General features: G+C 55.3%; 8 protein-coding genes across 8 annotated transcripts; 3 read left to right on the forward strand and 5 right to left on the reverse strand.

Moving 5' to 3' along the window:
* Positions 1-452: 452 nt before the first annotated feature.
* VTJ04DRAFT_10450 (uncharacterized protein) lies at positions 453-809 on the reverse strand (the record flags this gene model as incomplete). Its single annotated transcript, XM_069358191.1, has 1 exon — positions 453-809. The coding sequence occupies one exon, from the start codon at positions 807-809 to the stop codon at positions 453-455; it is 357 nt and encodes a 118-aa protein (XP_069215184.1).
* A 36-nt stretch (positions 810-845) lies between these two features.
* On the reverse strand, positions 846-2,107 carry VTJ04DRAFT_10451 (uncharacterized protein; the record flags this gene model as incomplete). The annotated part of the gene is made up of 2 exons (XM_069358192.1): positions 846-1,581; positions 1,659-2,107. The coding sequence occupies 2 exons, from the start codon at positions 2,105-2,107 to the stop codon at positions 846-848; spliced, it is 1,185 nt and encodes a 394-aa protein (XP_069215185.1).
* Positions 2,108-3,829: 1,722 nt separating this feature from the next.
* VTJ04DRAFT_10452 (uncharacterized protein) lies at positions 3,830-5,083 on the reverse strand (the record flags this gene model as incomplete). Its single annotated transcript, XM_069358193.1, has 2 exons — positions 3,830-4,634; positions 4,707-5,083. The coding sequence occupies 2 exons, from the start codon at positions 5,081-5,083 to the stop codon at positions 3,830-3,832; spliced, it is 1,182 nt and encodes a 393-aa protein (XP_069215186.1).
* Positions 5,084-6,760: 1,677 nt separating this feature from the next.
* On the forward strand, positions 6,761-7,464 carry VTJ04DRAFT_10453 (uncharacterized protein; the record flags this gene model as incomplete). Its single annotated transcript, XM_069358194.1, has 3 exons — positions 6,761-6,919; positions 7,030-7,244; positions 7,305-7,464. 3 exons carry the CDS (start codon positions 6,761-6,763, stop codon positions 7,462-7,464), a joined length of 534 nt encoding a protein of 177 aa, XP_069215187.1.
* A 953-nt stretch (positions 7,465-8,417) lies between these two features.
* Positions 8,418-9,451, forward strand: VTJ04DRAFT_10454 (uncharacterized protein; the record flags this gene model as incomplete). The annotated part of the gene is made up of 2 exons (XM_069358195.1): positions 8,418-8,492; positions 8,579-9,451. The coding sequence occupies 2 exons, from the start codon at positions 8,418-8,420 to the stop codon at positions 9,449-9,451; spliced, it is 948 nt and encodes a 315-aa protein (XP_069215188.1).
* A 286-nt stretch (positions 9,452-9,737) lies between these two features.
* On the reverse strand, positions 9,738-11,705 carry VTJ04DRAFT_10455 (uncharacterized protein; the record flags this gene model as incomplete). The annotated part of the gene is made up of 3 exons (XM_069358196.1): positions 9,738-10,221; positions 10,280-11,213; positions 11,273-11,705. The coding sequence occupies 3 exons, from the start codon at positions 11,703-11,705 to the stop codon at positions 9,738-9,740; spliced, it is 1,851 nt and encodes a 616-aa protein (XP_069215189.1).
* A 3,797-nt stretch (positions 11,706-15,502) lies between these two features.
* VTJ04DRAFT_10456 (uncharacterized protein) lies at positions 15,503-16,291 on the reverse strand (the record flags this gene model as incomplete). The annotated part of the gene is made up of 2 exons (XM_069358197.1): positions 15,503-16,040; positions 16,107-16,291. 2 exons carry the CDS (start codon positions 16,289-16,291, stop codon positions 15,503-15,505), a joined length of 723 nt encoding a protein of 240 aa, XP_069215190.1.
* Positions 16,292-17,546: 1,255 nt separating this feature from the next.
* Positions 17,547-19,046, forward strand: VTJ04DRAFT_10457 (uncharacterized protein; the record flags this gene model as incomplete). The annotated part of the gene is made up of 2 exons (XM_069358198.1): positions 17,547-18,388; positions 18,536-19,046. The coding sequence occupies 2 exons, from the start codon at positions 17,547-17,549 to the stop codon at positions 19,044-19,046; spliced, it is 1,353 nt and encodes a 450-aa protein (XP_069215191.1).
* Positions 19,047-19,139: the final 93 nt, after the last annotated feature.

The following is a 19,139-nucleotide window of genomic DNA, read 5'->3' on the forward strand; positions in this document are numbered from 1 at the left end:
CACGTCTCTTCGACACAACGTGTCCGAGGGATCAATTCTCCCCTATTGAGTGAACGCAGAACTGATGCCAAGCACATGATGCTATGTTTAGGAAATGCAAGGCTACCGCACGGGCGGAGAGAAGGAAGCACCATCTAGCTCAGACTTGCCGCGGAAAGAACAGTAAAAATCGGAGAAATAAAGACAAGAAAAATAAACCAGAAAACTCCAAAAAATAAAAAAAAAATAAAAAATAAAGGTTCCGAGCTCACACAAACTCCTGCGCAATCATTGACGTACGGTCGCCTTCTCAAACATCTGCAGGCAGACTGAATAACGTCTATTACCCTTGACAGCTGGCTGTGTCATCGAGGCATCGGAGTATGACATACGAAGTCCGACCCTCCGAGCACCCACCAAAATGATAGGAACCTTGCGCTCCAGTCAAGCCCTCGAGGCCCGAGCCCCGCTACCTAACGGCCGTTGGGTGGCGTCAGTCTGAGCTCTTTTTTGCCCTCCAAGGATGTCCGGAGAACTTCGAAGGATCGGCCATGACGTTGTATGGACCCACACACACCACCTCGAACAATCCCCTCGGCAAGGATGCCCTTGAAACCGAATTCGCGTGCTCGTAAGTCGATAGAAGAGGTGAGGTGCTTCTTGTTTGGAGGAGTGAAGTACCCTGGAGCCTCGAAGACTGTGTTGAGGAGAGGGTCGTTCGATATGTGCCGGCACCAGAAACGACAGCCCCAAGGGGTTTGCTCCAAAACTCTTTGTTTGATGTGATATGCCAGAGACATGCCAATCCAAAATGTAGATACATGAACCATATACAGTACAAGACATTACCATTTCGCGTTCCCTTGTTATCCAATATCCTCGTCGTCTTCCTCAACATATATCCAGCGCCGCCGCTTCGCATCCCCTCTCCAACCGCCCTTGAAGAGATGCTTCACCAGAGCAGCATCGGGAATTGTCCCGTCATTCGTGCTGCCTGAATGTTGCTGGCCCATACCAAAACCATCAATAGTCAAAATGAGAATGTTTCCAATAAGCCGCGGCTCCGTCATGAAGGACAGATCCTTGTGTTCCTTCAGAGTCCGGTCGTACTCTTGTAGCTGCTTAAACACCACCTCCGACCACGCCGCCGGTCCCGTAGAGTTCATCACCTCGAAACTGGTTGGCTTCAGCTGGTTGAGGGACACATTATGCTTCGCAGTGAGATCGTCGAGCGCATCCAGGACGCGATGCACCATCTTGCCAAACACCGGATGTCCCGGCGCCGAGGCTATGGTCCATTGGCAGAACTGGACCCAATAAAGGATATCTGCCCATGCAGAGCCGTTCCGCCGGTCGAACTCGATGCCCACGACGACCGAGACCTTGTCGCGCAGGTGCTCGGGGACCCATTGATCAATCGATTTGATCGCTACAGTGTCCGTATCTGTGTACACGCCGCCCTCGGCCCACAGGAGCAGGTAGCGGAGCAGGTCCGACTTCATGCCCACGTTGGGCATGTTGCGGTACGCCTCGATGATGCGAGGCTCGTGGGCAAAGTTGCGCTCCACGAACTCGTCGCCGCCTTTTTGGCCTACCAGGGTGCTGTGGACGGAGAAGGTTGGTTAGCTACCTGGGTTATTACTACGTAAGTGAGCCATGAAGTAGGGGAGAGGCCGTACTATTGGTAGTCAGGGTTGAGGGCCAGCCAAGTCGGCGTCTCCTCGAGACTCTTCGGGTTGGCGACGAAGGGTTCAGGAGAAGACTTTTTGGGCAGCAGGATCTGCCAGATCTTCTTGGGGATGCCCGGCGGCGTGAGCGGGCTTTGCTTGGAGTGCCGCCAGTCGTCGTCGTCGGGAGCATTGTCGCCGTCATCGGGCTCTGGGAAATTCGTGGGAAGCGGAGGATAGTATTTTCCTGTCGTTGTATTATGTCCCAGGTGGTCTGCGGGACGAGGGATGGATGTGATAAAGTCGATGCCCGTCGCCAGTCCTCCGTAAGTCCAGATAATCACACTGGCTAACAATAGGAGGATGGCCACCAGGGCGTAAATCCGATTCCGTCGTGCGGTGACATTGTGTAAGAAGTGGGCTGCCAGCGGAGAGCTGGCACCCTCCTGCTGCTGAATCATGGTGGACTGAAATCTACGACGACTCGCAGGTCGCGATGTTGATGATCTGCGGCGGGACTGTCCGACATAAAGATGGACGAGGAGAGTGTGGGAGCAAGGTATGAGGACTGTTGAGGAACTCGGAGGAACGAAAAGACCGAGCCCAAGCTGAAATCATAGGTGCTGTCATAGGTACCTGGCTCACACGTTAACCCCCGGCCATGTCTGCAGGACCTCCAGGGATCGTCGTGATGTGATGGGCCCCCGGACCTGGCCAAAAGACCAAAGACTGTGCGAGTGAGATGGATGAACCTTGGGCAGCACTGCGGTTTAGCACTGGGGAACGCTGGTATAGGATTCGTGTTGCGGTTTGCTGGACCTCAGCCGCAGTCCGATATGTGATGAGATACTCTCAAAAGTTCAACCATTCATTCGCCGGAGAGGGACGTCAGGCTCTTATGACTAGCAAACAGACTATCTGGGCTTTGCAAGCCTCGAGTCAATCATGGCATGGCTCGACGGCGAAAAGGAAAGGGTTGCAATATGCACAGCCCTGCAGCTAACAACATTTTGGACTTTAAGCCGCTTTCGGCCTTCTGCAGACACTCGTCCAGATCATTGTCCGAAGATGGCCAGCATGGACAACAGAAGACAAAAGTCAGCCAACCCAAATCCGACGGTGGCTGTTCCTGACGAAGCGCAGGGCCGACGTGACGGATACGAATGGAGAGGATGGAAAACGCGAAGACCCCACGCCACTGCGAGAGCAAATTCCGGGATGCGGCGAATGAGACCCCGGGAGCCAAGCTGTCGTGCGACTCTAAGCTGCGGAGGGCTGAGCCGAACAAAGCTTGGTGCTGTCGTGGCCTTGTGTTCATGCATCGCACCATGCCTTGAGGAGCAGCTTGCGTCTTCGTGTCTGCTTCTGGACAGTCGTCCGGGATGTCGGGCATCCTTCCTGAGTCGTCTTGGGAGTCCGGTGCTGCCTGTGCTCACTCAGTTTGGTTGCATCATCTCCACTGGATTGAGTGTGAGCCTGGTCTCTTGTTTTGACGAACCACCGCCGTTCTTGAGCACCCTGAGAGAGCTTCCCAGTCCTCCCCCTCCAGTCACTTGTTGACTGGGAGATTGTCGATTACATATGGCCTCGCCCATATCCTCCTCTCCAACGTGCGCCGACTTATACTATTTACAAGTTGAACCTCCTTTCTCCTTCATCCGTAGGTGTATGTCTCCCTGCTTGCCCTTTTTGGACCACCTCAATTTAGACCCGAGCTGTTGGGTCAGGATGAAGCCTTGGCAAATGCTTGACATCCCCACGTTCCTTGCGCCAAGTTGGGTCAGGTCAACGGCGCAACGCACGTCGTCAGACATTTTCACCCCACACAGCCACTTCCGCCAACCCCGGATCCGTCGACGAAGCCACAGAGATCATGGATCATGGGCGCCGAAACAGCGAAACAGCCGCAAACGACCGGGCTCCGCGCCCGCCGGTGCCTCGAGCCAAGCCAACTGTCTGTCCCCGGGTTGGAATGCGTCATGAACGGCGCCTCAGGGCCGTTCCATGCGATGCATTCCCGACGACGTGCTCCAAAGTCACGGCTGGGACGTGCCCCAGGGATCACCTCGAAGACCAGAATAATTGCTGCCTCGAGCACGGAAAGGAGTCTGAAGCGTGTGTACATTCTAGGGAAGAGTCTCTATGTACAGCAAAACCATCACCACAACCGCTGCTCCTCCTTATTAATCCGCCCAAACGACGGCGCTCAGACCATCCTCCTGGCCGGCACGCCCCCTCTGTCCGACCTGGATGTTCGCGATCAAGTTTCCGAGCCTGCCCGTGACCGGATCCCGCGCGACGATGGCCACGTTCGACGAGGTCTGTCCGCCGATGGCCGCGAGCGTGCCGTCCTTATTGAACGAAAACGTGCGCGGATAGTACGAGTACGAGTTGGCCGCCTCGAACCACGAGATGGCACCGGTCGACGGGTCGATAGTGTACGTGGCGATCGAGTCCTGCTCGTAGCCAAACGCCTGGTCGGCGCGGTTCGTCGCGTACAGGAAGTTGTCCACCACGCGGAGCTCCGCCGCCTTGGTCTGCGGACCTCCGGTCCGGCCCGGCGCGAAGGTCGACAGGGTCTGGGTCTTGGTCAGGGACAGGCATCCGTTGTTGAGGTCGCTCGGATACCACACGTCCCAGGCAGAGACAGAGTTGCCCAGCTCGTTGACGCTGAACAGCTTCTGCTTCTGGCCGTCGGCGGACTTCCAGAACTTGACGTGCCGCGGGCCGTCGCCGGGGTCGGTGCGCGCGTCGGGGCAGGCGATCAACCTGCCGGTGGAGGACTCAATGCGGAAGATGCGGATCAGGTCCGCGCCGAGGTCAGGGACCAGCAGGAACTGGCCCGTTGGATCGGGGTGCACCTCGTGCGGATGAGGCGCATCCTGGCGTGGGTTCGGCCCGCGCTGCGGCATGGTAAACCGGGTCAGGCTGAGGTAGGTGGCCGAGGAACTAAGCGGGAGGCGGTAAGTGGTGATTGTGGACGGGGAGCTGCGCAGCTCTGTTAGCTATCTGACTCCCTCCCATTCTTCGTCTCGACGATCATTAATCTCTCAGACGTACTATTCAGCGGTGGCCACGAAACTCCGCCCATTGGGACCGCCGTACAGGGCGCCATGGACGCTGTTCCCCTGACTCCGGCCTTGGCCCGTGATGCTCAAACGACCGTCGTTGCCGACAGAGTATTCCGTGATGGAGCCGCCTCCCCACCACGACTCGTCGAAACAGTACAGCTGGCGTGTGTCGTCATAGTACTGGATCCATCCTGGAGTGGTACCGCAGCCTTGGGTCTGGGATGTAACGGTCAAAGTGCCGCTGCTGTTGGTTCCGGTGTATTGCAAGGTGTAGAGGTTGCCGCTGAAGTGTGAGGCGATGAGAGTGGCGCCCAGCGCACTGGGGACTAGCGCGGCGCCGCCGATGAGGGCCAGGATGCGAGCCATTTTTGTTGGTGTACAACCTCGATCACGGGCGCACAAGATCTGTAATAGCTCAGAACACCTCACCATCCACGCAATCCGTCCGCCTCTTCAACGGCCACAGCTTTTAAGTACTTCCCTCTGAGGAGCCGCGCGGATCGGCGTCAGGGGCCGTCACCGTCCTGGCCCGTTTAGCCGAAACACGATCCTGCGGAGACATGATGCCAGATCTTCACTCATTGGGTTCGGAACTTCAATTACAGAAGCTATGCACCCCGCGCTTCGTTTCTAGTGCCTTTTCGGCAAAAGCCGACGTCCTTCCCGGTGTAGTATCGGTGGCCCGGTACCCGGTTTGGCTGTCACATCGGAACCTCCTTGCCGTATTGTGTGGGGAAGAGTATACGTAGGCTTCCGGAAACATTCTTCAACAGCCGGAGCCACGCGCACCTATCATCTCATCTAGGTAGGTATGCGTCTGATACCACTATATTGTCGTAGTCCTAGACGCGATGGCGTTGTGGAAGACATTTGAGTCGTCAGGAACTCGATGCAACCTCGACCTTTTGGCGCTCCTGTCTCATTACTTAGCCATGTCATACTAGGTTTTGTGACCTTAAACACGGCATGATACTACAATATTCTGAAACATATCACGATCATCACTGCGGTCGATCCATGACAAGGAATGACTGGAGGCTTTAATAAGATTATTAATTGTTTTATGACCGCAAGTCGTCCTAACCATGGTTACCAATCCTCCACGGTTGCTGTCAAATTTTGTAAAGCGAATCCTTGTATATAAAGATACAAACATTTCTGTTTTCTGGGACAATTGTTCACTCTGCCACATTTGTCACACAGAGCAATCCCCTTCCCTCTGTATTATTGTGAATATTCATAAATAGCATCTATTCCCAGACGCAGCTCACAAACCAACTACCGGACCACTTGGACAACCCCTGGACAAATGCCGTGATCATATCAGGATTTGCCACAATCCTACTCTCGATCTACGAGTAGACGCCTGGTTGGTCATCATGTGTACCAGCATTGACCTCTGCTGGTTTACGACGGGAGTTGCAGGAAGATCGCAGCTTTCCAATGGTACAACGCCCAATGACAAGCTCCTAAGGCATTTGAGAGTGGGACTTGGTACTGCCGATTGTGGTAGCACAACTTTGATGAAACCCATCAACACTTCGACCATGTCTTATCGCCGGGTCGCCCCGAGAGATCGACACGAAACCTGGCAGTAGACTTCAGTTATCCCCACTAAACCGTTGGTTGAGAACATGGGACGACATTGGAAGATGCACAGAATCCGTAACGCCCGACCAGGGATCCTGCATCGAAACGAATCTCTGTGGCGTCATCGTAGATTTTGTCGGCCAGTAAAGGAAGCTCATTGAGGCAGTCAACAACGTCATAGACGCACGCATCCCGTCACGGACAAGCTTCGGATAGCTTTGGGGTAGATCACGCGAGGGAGGTTGGAGGGAAGGGAGTAGTTGCTGAACAATGATATCGTCATAGCCCACGGTGGTCCGGAGGACCCCATCCTATAAGGGTCACTGAGCTATCCATGAGCTGGCTCTCTTGCTTGTTTCCCCTCCCTTACTTATCGAGCCACGAGACACAATCCAGAGCGCAACTCTCACTCCTAAGACTCTGTTACAACATTGAGGATTCCACACCATCACGATGGGCGCCGGGAGCTTCTTTACTGGGCGTGCTGCCCGAGCGTTGCTGAGCTTCAGTAATTTCATGGTCTTCGCCTCGTCGGCCATTCTCGTTGGAATCATCTCCTATTACATCCGCTGGGGGTACAGAGGCGTTCACTGGGTTTACCCACTTGTGATTGTACGTGGCCATGCAGAGGCCTCCGCCTCCTCCTCTTCCTCCTCCTTAACCACCTCATCTCCTTGCCCCAGTCATTCGACATCAGCCGGCAATGCTAACGAACACCCCAGGCCGTTATCACCCTGTTCATCTATCTCATCACTCTATTCCTACCCATCCTCAAGTCCTACCGCGGCTATATGCTGCCCCTCAACTTTATCCTCACCTACCTCTGGGTGACTGCCCTCATCTTCGCCGCCCAGCGCTTCGCTGGCGGGAGGTGCCGGTTCACGGCGGTGCGCTGCGGCCTGCAGCACACCATCCTCGCGTTCTGGATCATTGGCTTGTACGTCGCCTTTCCCTTATTAGCATCCGTATGTTCCATGGCTGCTGACACGTGACACAGCGTCTTCCTCCTCCACAATGTTGTGGTGGAAGCCTTGATGTGGGCTCACCACTGGAAGCGCGGGCCGCGCAGGGTTACTGATGCTGAGAAGCACCAGCCCCTGAGCACGGGTTCTGAGCCTGTGCCGACTTCTTCCACGGCTGCGCCGGTGGTTGCTTGAGAGGGTCTTGGAGTGAAGCAGTGATGGGATTGGGAATATGGACTTTGCCAGTCTATGTGGAGGTAATGGTAATAGGATACCACGAGAGTTCCAAGGTGTGACGCGTTCTGGACGGTGCATCGATGCCCGAGGATGGACAGCCAGAGGCAAGCATTTTCAGCATTGTTGTGTGTGAGCTGAGTGTTATACTTCACAAGATGTCGTCGAATATTCCTAATTCTGTTGTAATTATGTCACTGGATTTAACTGGTGTGAGGCTCCGCGGGCATTGCGCTGTGAGCTAGCACTTCCTTTCCATTCAATGAACATACAAGCTATCGGCCATCACCGGCAACCTCCGATGTCGACGACCATCCTGGATGCTTCCACGTTTCATGGAGACGACGACACGCAAACCAGTCGTTCATTTTGTTCTTCAAACCTTTCTGCATCAGAAGCCGAAGAAGTTTAATCGGAATGACCCGACTCGCAACCGCATACTTCGGACACGCTTCAAGAATGCGAGTGCGAGCCAACCTCGCGCCATGCGGCTGGGAGGACACACGCAACACGGCCACACCACACTTGTTTTGGCTGTGCCGAGACCCCTCATGGGGCTCTCTGCTCGCACGCTCGCACTCGGTCCGAGCCGCCGCCAGGCTGCCATTGGACAGCCCACATCACCAACAATGTCACGTTCCACCTAACGTAAGCAGAGCCAACATCAGCGTGAGGGAAAAGCCGGAGAATCACGTCCAACGCCATGTGAAAATTCTCAAGAAAATCGGCAAGGGAGGTTATGATGTACAGTTCATACACCCTCGCAGATAGTTCAGAAAACGGATATATTAAGCCTTCCTTGTCCCAACGTCCGATACCTTTGTCCTGACCCACCAGCAACCGTCAGACGCTAGACATCCCAGGCATAACAAGTCTCATAGCAACATCACAACCCTTCCACTTTAACCACGACCATGACGGCCATATTCCAATCCATCTTCCCATCCACCGCCGAACGGCCTCGTCCAAAGATTGGGGGAAGTATCGAGGTAAGTAGGCTCACCCACCCCTTTCACCCCCGACACATCAACCCATCCATCCTAACAACAGCGACAATAACTAACCTCCCACCCAGGGCCTCGTCAAATCCACCTTCCACCTCTCCACCATCCTCCTCCTGGGCGGTTTCGCCCAAGGCATCCTCTCCCTCCTCCTCCCGCGCCGCTATGCCCTGCTCCCCACCGCCATCCTCCTCTTGCGCACCGCCATCCACGCCGTCCGCGACTCCCGCGCGGCGGCCTCGGCAGACGACGACTATTACGTGCGCACGCAGGGCGTCGTGCGGGAGCGGACTTCGGCCTGGCTCCCCTCTGCCTCCTCCTCCAAACGCACCACCGCACAAGAGGGTTCGGGAGAGCGCACCAGCAAGGACGACCAAGGCAAAAGTATCGTGGTCTTCCACATCGGCGTCCGCTTCCACCACCCCCTCGGCATCCCGGGGACCCCCAACTCGCGCGAGCTGGGCGCGCACTTCCAAGCGTGCCAGGACGTGCTGCTCGAGCAAGCGAAAAAGTACGGCTGTTTGGGGGGCAGCACGTATTTCCGCGAAGGGGGCAACGAGACGCTGAGCGTGTTTTATTTCCGGGACCTGGAAGGGTTGGAGCGGTTCGCGCACGAGAAGGATGGCGTGCATAAGAAGGCTTGGGAGTGGTTTGAGCGGATGGGTGGGTATTCTTTCTCTTCGTCGACCTCTGGTCAGAAGGGGGGTGAGGGCAAGAAGACGGACTCGTCCGCGACGAAGCACTTTGGTATCTTCCACGAGACGTTCGTCGTGCCGGCAGGCAAGTGGGAGTCGTTGTATGTGAATATGCCGCCGACGTTGCTTGGGGGTGGGTGGGCGCCTGTGAAGAATGAAGAGACGGGCGAGGAGGAATGGGTTCGGACATTGACTGAGGCGAAAGGGCGCGATTATAAAAGCATGAGGACTCGGATGGTCACAAATCAATAAGGGGGGAAAACACTTGGGTGAAAGAGCATGGGTAGATTGAGGAACATGCAAGCAACATGCAACATGGGCAAGCAAGGTGATGGGACGTTTAGAGGTTCAACGAACAGCAGGGACTGGCAGTAACTCCATTATGTATGCCTATAGATCGATCCAGTGGTATCATAGAATATGCTCATCAATAAACAAGGAAAAAAGGGAATTTCGTCAAGATATGCCTCCCATCCTCGACGCCGGCGCCGAACTCCTATCTCAAACCCCATTTTGCTCTCTCCCATACAAAAACAATTTATAGTGCCCTCCCCGGTAAGTCATCTGACGCCATATGCCGCAGTCCGTGCGGATGTGAGTAATCCGGATACTGCGGATACTCTGGCTGCTCAAATTGGCGATGTGGTGAAGAGGGATGATATTGATGATGTGGTGATGAGGGATGATACTGATGGGTTGGGGTTTGCGGTTGGTATTGTGGGAATTGGTTGTATTGCTGGTACTGCGGAGAAACCGAGCGGGCACGGATCGAGCTTGGGTATTGGTAGTCGCGCTGCTGGGCTTCGTGCATGGCGTAGATGTCTTTTTGAATCTCGTTCATGTCGATGTTGGCAACGGCGCCGTCGCCGTCGAAAATGCGAGCGATCTCCTCGAGTGTGGGACCCTTGGTCTCGACGTAGAAGAACCACACAAAGATGAGCTCGACCAGATCCCAAAGGGTGTAGAAGAGCATAAAGTGCCAATGACGCGGCAGACGCTCCCAGGCGAGCTTGTTGGTTTGGCTAAAGGTGGCGAGTTAGCAACCGGCCGCTAATAGTTACGGAGGAGCAGGATACTCACTTGGAGATGGCCAGCATGGCCTGGACGGTGATGTTCATGATCATCATTCCCTTGGCACGAAGGTGGAAGGGCAAAATCTCCAAAGCGTAGGCAACCAGCAGACCCGAGAAGCCAATGTCGTAAAACACGCCAAAAATCCAGATGAAGACGAGCTGCGCGTAGCCGGCCTTGACGTCGGTGGTTCCCGAGTTCTCGTAGACAGCGCCGGTGACAGTCCAGCAGGCGAAGGACATGACCATGCCCACCATGGCGGTGAGGAACAGCGGGCGTCTACCGAAGCGATCAACGTTGAGGGCGGCAGCGATGGTAACGATGAGGTCGAGGATCGTCTTGCCGGTGGTTATGGCCAGCTTCTGGTTCTGGTTCTCGATTCCCGCGCCGATGTAGATCGAGTTCATGTAGTTGGAAAACAGGGCGTTGCCGCTGTACTGGGAGATGACGCCGAGAGAGATGATGATTGCCAGGCGCCAGCGGTTTCCGCGCGTACGCAAGAAGTCGCTATAGCGCGTGGAGCGCTCCGTCTCTTTCTGGATTCGAATCGTTTCTCGGATCTCGCGGAACTCAAACTGTACCGTGGCATTATGGGGATCACCACCGGCGTGCCACTTGGTCAGGATGTGGAGGGCCTCCTGGTGACGTTCCTTGTTGATCAGGTAACGAGGCGACTCTGGAACCCACCACACGCCGATGAGTTGGATCAATGCCGGGAAAACTTGAAGCATGGTGATGGACCGCCACGACCAATCGTTCGGGATGTTGGCCGTTCCCCAAGCAATACACGACACCATCAGCGCGCCAGCGTTCCACAAGCAGTTGTAGATAGCAGTGACGGGACCGCGGTGCTGAGGGTGGCAGATTTCAGTCAGTAACAGAGGCGAGGCCATCTGCGCAAGAGAGTTGCCGAAGCCAAGGACAAAACGCCCTCCCATATACACTTGCAAGAGTTAGCCAACGAAGTTCACCAAACCACTGACCTCGCGGACAAACACTCACTTCCATAGCCGTTGCAGAAGCCCGTCAAAAACCCTCCGCAGATCATAAAGCAGCATCCCAAGATGATAGCGGTCCGACGGCCATAGTGATCGGCGACGTAGGGTGTGATGAAGAAAGACACGATCGAACCGAGATTGAACATGTTGACGAGGATGGCGAGTCTGCTATTCACCCCTGGGTCCTTGACGCCTTCATCGTTCTGAAACTCGGGGAAGAAGTAATGGTTCCAGGCATCGATTTGCTGAGACGTGTTGACGAGCATGCCATCGTAGCCCGTGGTGGCCGAAGCCACCATCAGAATGACGGTGAGTCCATAGAGTTTCCGGAGGTGTGGCTCGCGCCGCCAGTAGACACGTTGAAACCGTGGCGTCTCGTGAACTACATCGAAGCTGGCCGAGACCGAGTCCGGCCTGGCCTCCGAACCCATAGCCATGGCATACAACCCTTGATCGTTTCCCCTTGGCGGCGTCCGTGAGAAGGCGTCGTCGGCGTGTACCTGAGCGGTTCAACTGGCTCGAGATGTTGGTCGTCGTCTCGGTGGTGTTCTCGATCGACACTGGTAGGGCGATTCGTCGACGAGGCGGCAGAGCCGGGAGACAGCCTCGGCCGGAACAGGAGAAAGGCTACTGGTGGTCTGCGCCCGCGAGAGGGAAACACCACATAGAAGTAATAACGAGCCGGCGCATGGCCGGTTCGTACTCGGCAGACCACCTAGGCCGGGAGTGCCATGCTGAAGCTCCGTCTGGGTCTGCGCTAGTGTCCGGTAGCCTGGCATACCACCCCTGCTACCCTGTCCCCCAGACTTTGGAGAGGAGCAGGGGGCGGAAGAGGAGGCAGCATGGCCAGGAGGGAACGGAGCAGGCGGAGAGCGGACCGAACTGAACAGGAGGGACGGAGAGTGTCATTGCAGAATGCAGGCCAGACGGGACAGGTCATTGGGACCCAAAGGCAACGGAATCTGGCGCACCAGTCGCATCGCAGCGCAGGAACTTGGCATGGGAACGTAACGGCGATGCGGGCACAATGTCCCGAGTTCAGCGCACCACTCAACAGCTTCCTTTTTGTCCCTCTGACCTGTTGGTGGGTAGGGAGAGGCAGCTCCCGCTGCTTGACCTCAGGCAACGCAACCTCACAACCTCGGACTGTCAGCCTTGGGGTCCATGGCGACGGAACAGAGCATGCAGAGCGTGAGGAAGCGAGGAGCAGTTAGATGAAAGTTGCCGTGTCAAGTGTCAAGCACGGATCAGGGCCAATGACAGTACGGACTGTGGTAGCATCACCAGGAGAAGCGAGTGTCGGCTCCCGCTGTGTGCCACCAGGAGTTCATGATGATCCCACGCCAGCGCGTGGAAGTGGATTGTCGTTGACACAAGAGGAGGCGGCGGTGCTCGCGGGAGTGGCGCCCGGGGTTGTTCGCCCAGCGCATGGAGATCGGAATGAAGGACAGGGGCTTGGGAGTGCGGAGGAAAAGCAAAGGGCGCAACGGCCTCTGCGCGACGGACCGCTGTTCTCTGCTGGACCCCACAAAGCACGATCGATCGATGACAATTCGGGCGCTGTGCTCGTTGGACTATGCCAGAACGCTGCTAGCGCGGTGTCCAGAAAGATGATGAATGTTACGCTGGCCGGCCGCACAGCGTTGAAGAAACGCCGAGAAGCAGAGAAGTTCCAACTTTCATCTCACGCAACCCTCCTCTCATCATCTGAGGGTCAGCAACCTGCAGCGTGCCCTCTTCCCCAACCCAGCAACTCGGCATGGGCTAAAAACGGCAAAATGCAAGACACCACTCCCTCGGGCTGACGGCCAATGGGATGCGGAAGTTCATGTCCCGCCGCGGCGGCTCAGCGGGGAAAGACACGGGCAAAGATTGAAGCGCTGTTGGGGGGATGGCTCGATATTGCGGCAGTCTTGAGAATGGCCAACATTGCGAGGCGTCTTGTGTTGGTGCTCAGCTCATCGCAACCTTTGCTCGCGTGGGTTCATGGAGATGGTGAAGCAACCGAGGTTTAACCCCGGAAAAAAACCTTTTCCAGGATCCAGAAGCGTCTAGCGCCACAACGCCAGACCAACACCAACAAAGCAAAAGGCGGCGCTCGGCGATTCTCGACAGGGCTGTGGAACGTGGAACGACAAGGCTAACGGTCAGGGTGGATACCCTGTGCGTCATTGGCCGACCAGGCTCACAGCAGTTCCCAGAAGGGAACGTGGTTTTCATGCAAGGGATCTCAGAGGGATCCTGGTCTTGCTGAAGAACTGGCCACAAACACCCAACTGTGCCGCTTTGGGGTTGCCCATGAACGACGGCCCAGAATTTCTTGGAAAATGACAGCCTGAAACGAAAACGTCTCGCTAACTTCCATCGAGTGCTGTTGGTAGCCTGGCGAGTTTTGTATAAACTCAGGTGGCCACAGCCTTGGGACTTTCTCCTCATCCTCAGCCGCGAGGAGATGCAGCGGCATCGGAAAACAGGGACGAGAATCCGGTATGTTGGCGTCACAGAACGGGAAGATTCAGGTCTTGATCACCTCAGGCCTAGACATCATCACCATCCAATTGACCGAAGGGTGGGAAGCGTGACTCGGCGGACTTGAGACGCGAAGGATTGCTGTCGATGTCGACATTCATGCATACTGTAGGATGCACATCGACGGACCCCAAGGCAATGCTCGCCTGTAGTTTTGTATCTGTGATGAATTCGGTCCAAGAACTTCACAGTGGTGCTCTGTCAGGACCTAAGGATGGGAGTTGGTGACTGTGGGTTGAAGCTGTTGGGCTTTTCTGGAAGTCCGATCGTATTCGGGTTGACCATATTTCAGATGGGTCGTCTGATCAACTGCGTAGTAACCGTCATGTCAAGTGTTCAAGGTCTGCTATTGCATGAATGTGATGACCAGTACGCCGTTCAATGGTAAGAAAACGGTCACATTGAAAGGATGAGATGCGACAACAGCGCCAACGACAAAAACTCTTTTCTCTTGCTGGGTTCCTTGCCTCCACAGCCCCCGAACAGATCGGGTTTTCGGGTCGGAGATTCCATGGAAGCCAATCAGAGCAACGGGATAAATTGAAAAGTGGAGACTCTTGCGGATTCCACCGACCCCAGGCTCGGGGCAGCAATGTCAAAATTCCTGGGGAAGAGCAACCTAACCCCCAGATGACCCAGCAAAACCAGTCCTGGAACCGAAGTGAACTCGCGAGACACATTCCAAAAATGGGATGCTGAATAGCACTGCGGAAAACAACCGCGACCCGACAGAAAAAGGCCTCCTCCGTTTGGGACCAAAAGGAGCTGGTTGCACGGAATTGGATGATGAGTTCAACTACCGACCTGTGGTACAGAGTAGATAGCAAGCGCCGGAGGATTCATGATCGATATTGCCAGAGAGTATCAATCCATGGACCAACACCAACTGCATTGGCCTCGGCAGAACTCTCGGCTGCATCCAACATGTCACTGCACGAAGCCCGGCAGCTGCAAACTCGACGTCATGGACGGGCAGGCATAATATTCTTGAGTACAGGACGTACAGTACTATCAACCAGTTGTCGCCGGTCGGTCACCACTTCTCATGCGTTGGCTGTGTGAACAAACTTCCAAGCCACGACGGTGGCAGAGTTCGTTTCAAAAGCATCCCTCAGGTCCTCTCTGCGTTTCGCAAAATCCCAGGGTTCACACTGATCCGCGGCGTGGAAAACCGGGTTGCGGCTCGTCCATCCGTCTGTGCGTCACATCCGCTCCGGCACGGGAAGCTGACGGGCGTCCGTCTCTGCACTGCATGGCCCCGCCACCACCACGGCTGGCCCATGGCGCTGGGAATGTCCTGGACTTCAACATGACGCCGTCATGTTGGAGACGGCGAATGCCAAGTCGGGCTTACCATCGAGAAGCAGAACCGACGCAGAGCCGAGTGCCTAGGTACCTACTTGGAGTTGACATGTTTGACCCAGAACCCAGTAGGCACGAGGTTGCCCGAGATGCCATGCTTGTTTGTGTTGGACTGGTGATGCAGCCGAAGGCCGGGTGAACCAAGTATGCGGAGATACTCCGTAGAATTGAGGCCTGGTCTAGGTTCTCTTCCCCGCTATTGTGAACTGTGAAGAAAGGAATATTAATTGTCTGCCAGCTTAGAAAACGAACATCATACGGAGACTAACTCTACCAAGATACAACAAGACGGATTACATTTACAACTTCCTGTCCCTGCAGAGAAAATCCTAGGAGGCCTGCTTTAGAACGTCCATGTCCCCTCGGCCTGAGCCGTCCATGTCTCCTCCGCTTGTGCGGTCGATGTCTTCTCCGCTTGGGCCGTCGACGTTTTCTCAGCCTGTGTTGTGGATGTCTTCTCCGCTTGGACCGTCGACGTCCTGCTCGAAAGGCCCTCCTCCTCCCCATCCTCATCAACAACCAGCATGGCAAAGCCCCAGGTGTCAGGAGCCTTGTGCGGCTCGGTGAGATTGGTCTTCATCCAGCACGAGTGGAACGGACCAGTGTCTCCTTCGATCACACCCCAGCCAGCACCCGTGCAGTCAGGCTCGTTCGCGCACGCCTCGGCGCACGCGTCCAGGTTGCGAACCCGCACGCTGCCGATGTCTACCGCTTCGCTCGGCCCGTAGTCGATGCCGCACAACCGGAGGAACCGCTGGCCGCTCGAGGTGGAGGTGTACACCGTGCCATTGACTTTAGGGCATTGAACGTCGGACTTGACCGTTGGAGTTGGGGATGTGGAGGAGGTTGAGGTCGGAAGAGTGGTTGATGGTGTGGCCGGCCTGTATGGGTTGCGTTAGAACACATTCTGGGATAAGGATGGTGACGAATCTCTCTGGGCTACCTACGCTGCCGTTGCTGTGGCGAGTATGGCCTGCGCCTTGCTCAGCTCGTTGTTGGCGTTGCGAAGATCGCGCTGGCTGATGCCGAGTCCGGCTCCAAGACAAGCAGCGGCGAGGAGCAACAACACCACAACACCGCCGACCCCGAACGCGACACTGCGTTTCACGGTGATAGTGTTCGGATCCCTCATCGCGACGGGTTTCTTGTCGTCACGATATGGTTGGTATAAGTGGTCCTGGCTCGTTTGTCCACTGGGGTATTGGTGGGACATGAGCCTCTGGTTTGCTGAATGGGCGTGCATGTTGAATTCTCGATTCTCCTTGGTGCTTGTAAGGGCGACGACGTGGACGGCTATGTCTCCCACTACCCACAAAGGACGATGTACGGTTCTTCATGGCCATTTTATGTCTCGAGGTTCAAATGCGAATGCAGGGGTTTCATCATGTTGAAGTCAACCTTCAGCATTGGTCCCATACTTTTTCAGGTACGGACCCTCCAGGCACCGGATTTCGACCTGTAAACTAGCTCAGCTTGCCAGATGAAATGTGCCAATCTTCTGCAAAAGCTGAGACTCAGGGTCAAGATTTCCCCCTGATGTACGAACTACGCGCCCGAGCCGCGCGGGTCATGAGTAATCGCCCTCCCTGCTAGGGAGGAGATGATGTTCTAGATTGGGCTCGGCGAACCTGCAAGCAAGCTGACCTAATACGGGTAGCACGCAAAATCAGAGCGTCGTGACTCAGCGCCTGGTAGGAGAGGTTTGAAGCAATTAGACCCGTGAAGCGGAAATACATATCTGGGACAATTCTCGTGGTTAATATGTGGTTCAGGGGCTCGAGCTGAGCTGGCAGCATGGCAACCCCAGATTGAATTAATTGGTCTGACGGGAGGGCTATCACATCTTTGTGCATACCTATTAAGGTACCTGCTTATAATGCGATCTCCTTGATGATTACGAGGACACAACCTCTGTTGCACAATAGATAATCAGGTTGGGCGAGTGACCAAAGAAACCGAAGACCCCTTGATATGATTTCCGGTCTTGTGCATACATTCATGGTGACACGTAACACTTTTGGGTATCCTCACAATTCCAAGCCACATATAACGTCCTGTTCACGAGCTCTGATCTCCCGCAGAGGGATTTGACTATTAATTAGTTCAAGAATCTCGTATATAGCGTCTTCGTTGCGTTTCAACGGTGTGAGCAATCGGGCGTGTGGGCTGCCCAGACCGCACAGGTGGCGTGGCTCAGCCACGCCGAAAACTTGCAGGCACTCGCATGCGCCTCTTAGACGTTTAAGACATCAACGTTTACATCAACAAACAACGCCTATATATGAACCACATCCCCTATTCGAAGAAAATATTAGTAAACTCAACTTCGATCATTTGGCCGAAACTCAGCTCAATGATCTGCAACCCTCTGTCATTCTCGGGAAGCAATGGCCCAGTTCCTTGCCAGCGTCCCTCTTCCGCCTGAAGTCTTGATACCTATCGTCCAAGAGCTGGACCCGATCACCCTGATCTCCCTTTCTCAGACCTCACGAGGCTGGAGAGCCTTTATCCGTCCGATCAAACATGACTTTATTCAACGTCTGCTTGCCCTGGAGCTCCACCCAGACTACGGCGGGCTCACGCCGACATGGGACGAGGACTCACAGCGCCTGGATCCCCCTTGCGAGGACAAGCGATGGAAAACGGCCAAGTACGCCTGCTGCGGCTGCATGAAGCTTCTCACGCACATGATGTTCGACAACCACGCCATCCTGCGGCGACACCTGCGCAAGCCGCCGCCAGGCTATGTCGAGGCCGAAAAGGCCCTCCGGACCGACTGGGAACCTGTCGAGCCCGCACTGCGATGGCAGCGCATCCAGGCCCGCTCCGCGAAGGAGCGTGATGCGCGGAAACGATGGGTCCGCATGATCGAGTGGTACCGGGAGGACTCCATTAGCGACATCGAGAGCGATGATGGCAGGCCACAGGCGTTCGAGAACGGCCAGCCGCCGAGCGAAACCAGAGAGGAGGCTCTGCGCCACGTCGTCGGCGATGGCCGTTCCCGCCGGCGCTGCCTTGAGTGCCAACGCAAGTCCGGCAGGTTGCGGCGTGTTTGGTACCCGGACTTGGGAGAACTCCCCATCGTGCCGAGTCGGCAGATGCGCTTTCGTTTCCAATGGGACCGGTGGATACCCGGTCTGTTCAAGCTGCCGCCGGAAGAAGCCTCGAAGTTCTGGAAGTGGTTCTCGATCTCGCCCAAAGAGCCGCACCTGAGGCGTGCCATTTCGCTGTACGTGGGGTGGTGCAATGTATGCAAAACTTGGAGAGAAGGCGCCGCGTTTTTTCGCTGGTTCAAGTTCCGTACGCCACGACACTCCCCATACTTCTTGCACGAGGGCGACGAAGGTGATGCATATTTTCAATGCCTAAATTGCAGTTTGGAAAAGGACGACGACGATTATTACCACTATTACGAAGGTTTGCAATGGCTGCACGACAAACTGACTTGCTATCTGGCCGACACATCAGACGTCCATTACATGATAAAACTGAAGCTTGGGGGCGCGTGGGCCAAAGTCCGACATCATGTCAAGCTTCTTGGTGGCCACCCTGACGCTGACTATCTCCATGGCGAGGTCCTGCCGGAGGTTCCTGAAACGAATCATTACTCATTTAAGCATGGGCATTTTCCAGACGACGAACTCTTACCGGACCTGCACCAACAGTTTCGGTTGTACAGAGACTACATACCCAAGATGGACCCCAAGATCTGGCGCAAGCTTTGGCCCGAGGACTATATGGCTTGCATGGACTACTACGATGAGCTCATGAATCTCTTCTATCAACAGAAGGCTCTGGTTCAGAAGGCAAAGGAAGATCTGTTTTTTTTCTGCGAGTATATCTTGCACCATGATCCATACCGTCCGGAGAAATGTCTCTGGTGGTAACGGAGGTGCTTTTTGTCACTGCATTTAGTTGTTCACGTATAAAGCGAAGCGCATCACGCGGAGCTTCCATTGAAGAACTTGGTTGTGAGAGAA

Source organism: Mycothermus thermophilus (genome assembly GCF_041956435.1).
Source record: "Mycothermus thermophilus strain CBS 625.91 unplaced genomic scaffold VTJ04scaffold_7, whole genome shotgun sequence".
NCBI lineage: Eukaryota > Fungi > Ascomycota > Sordariomycetes > Sordariales > Chaetomiaceae > Mycothermus > Mycothermus thermophilus.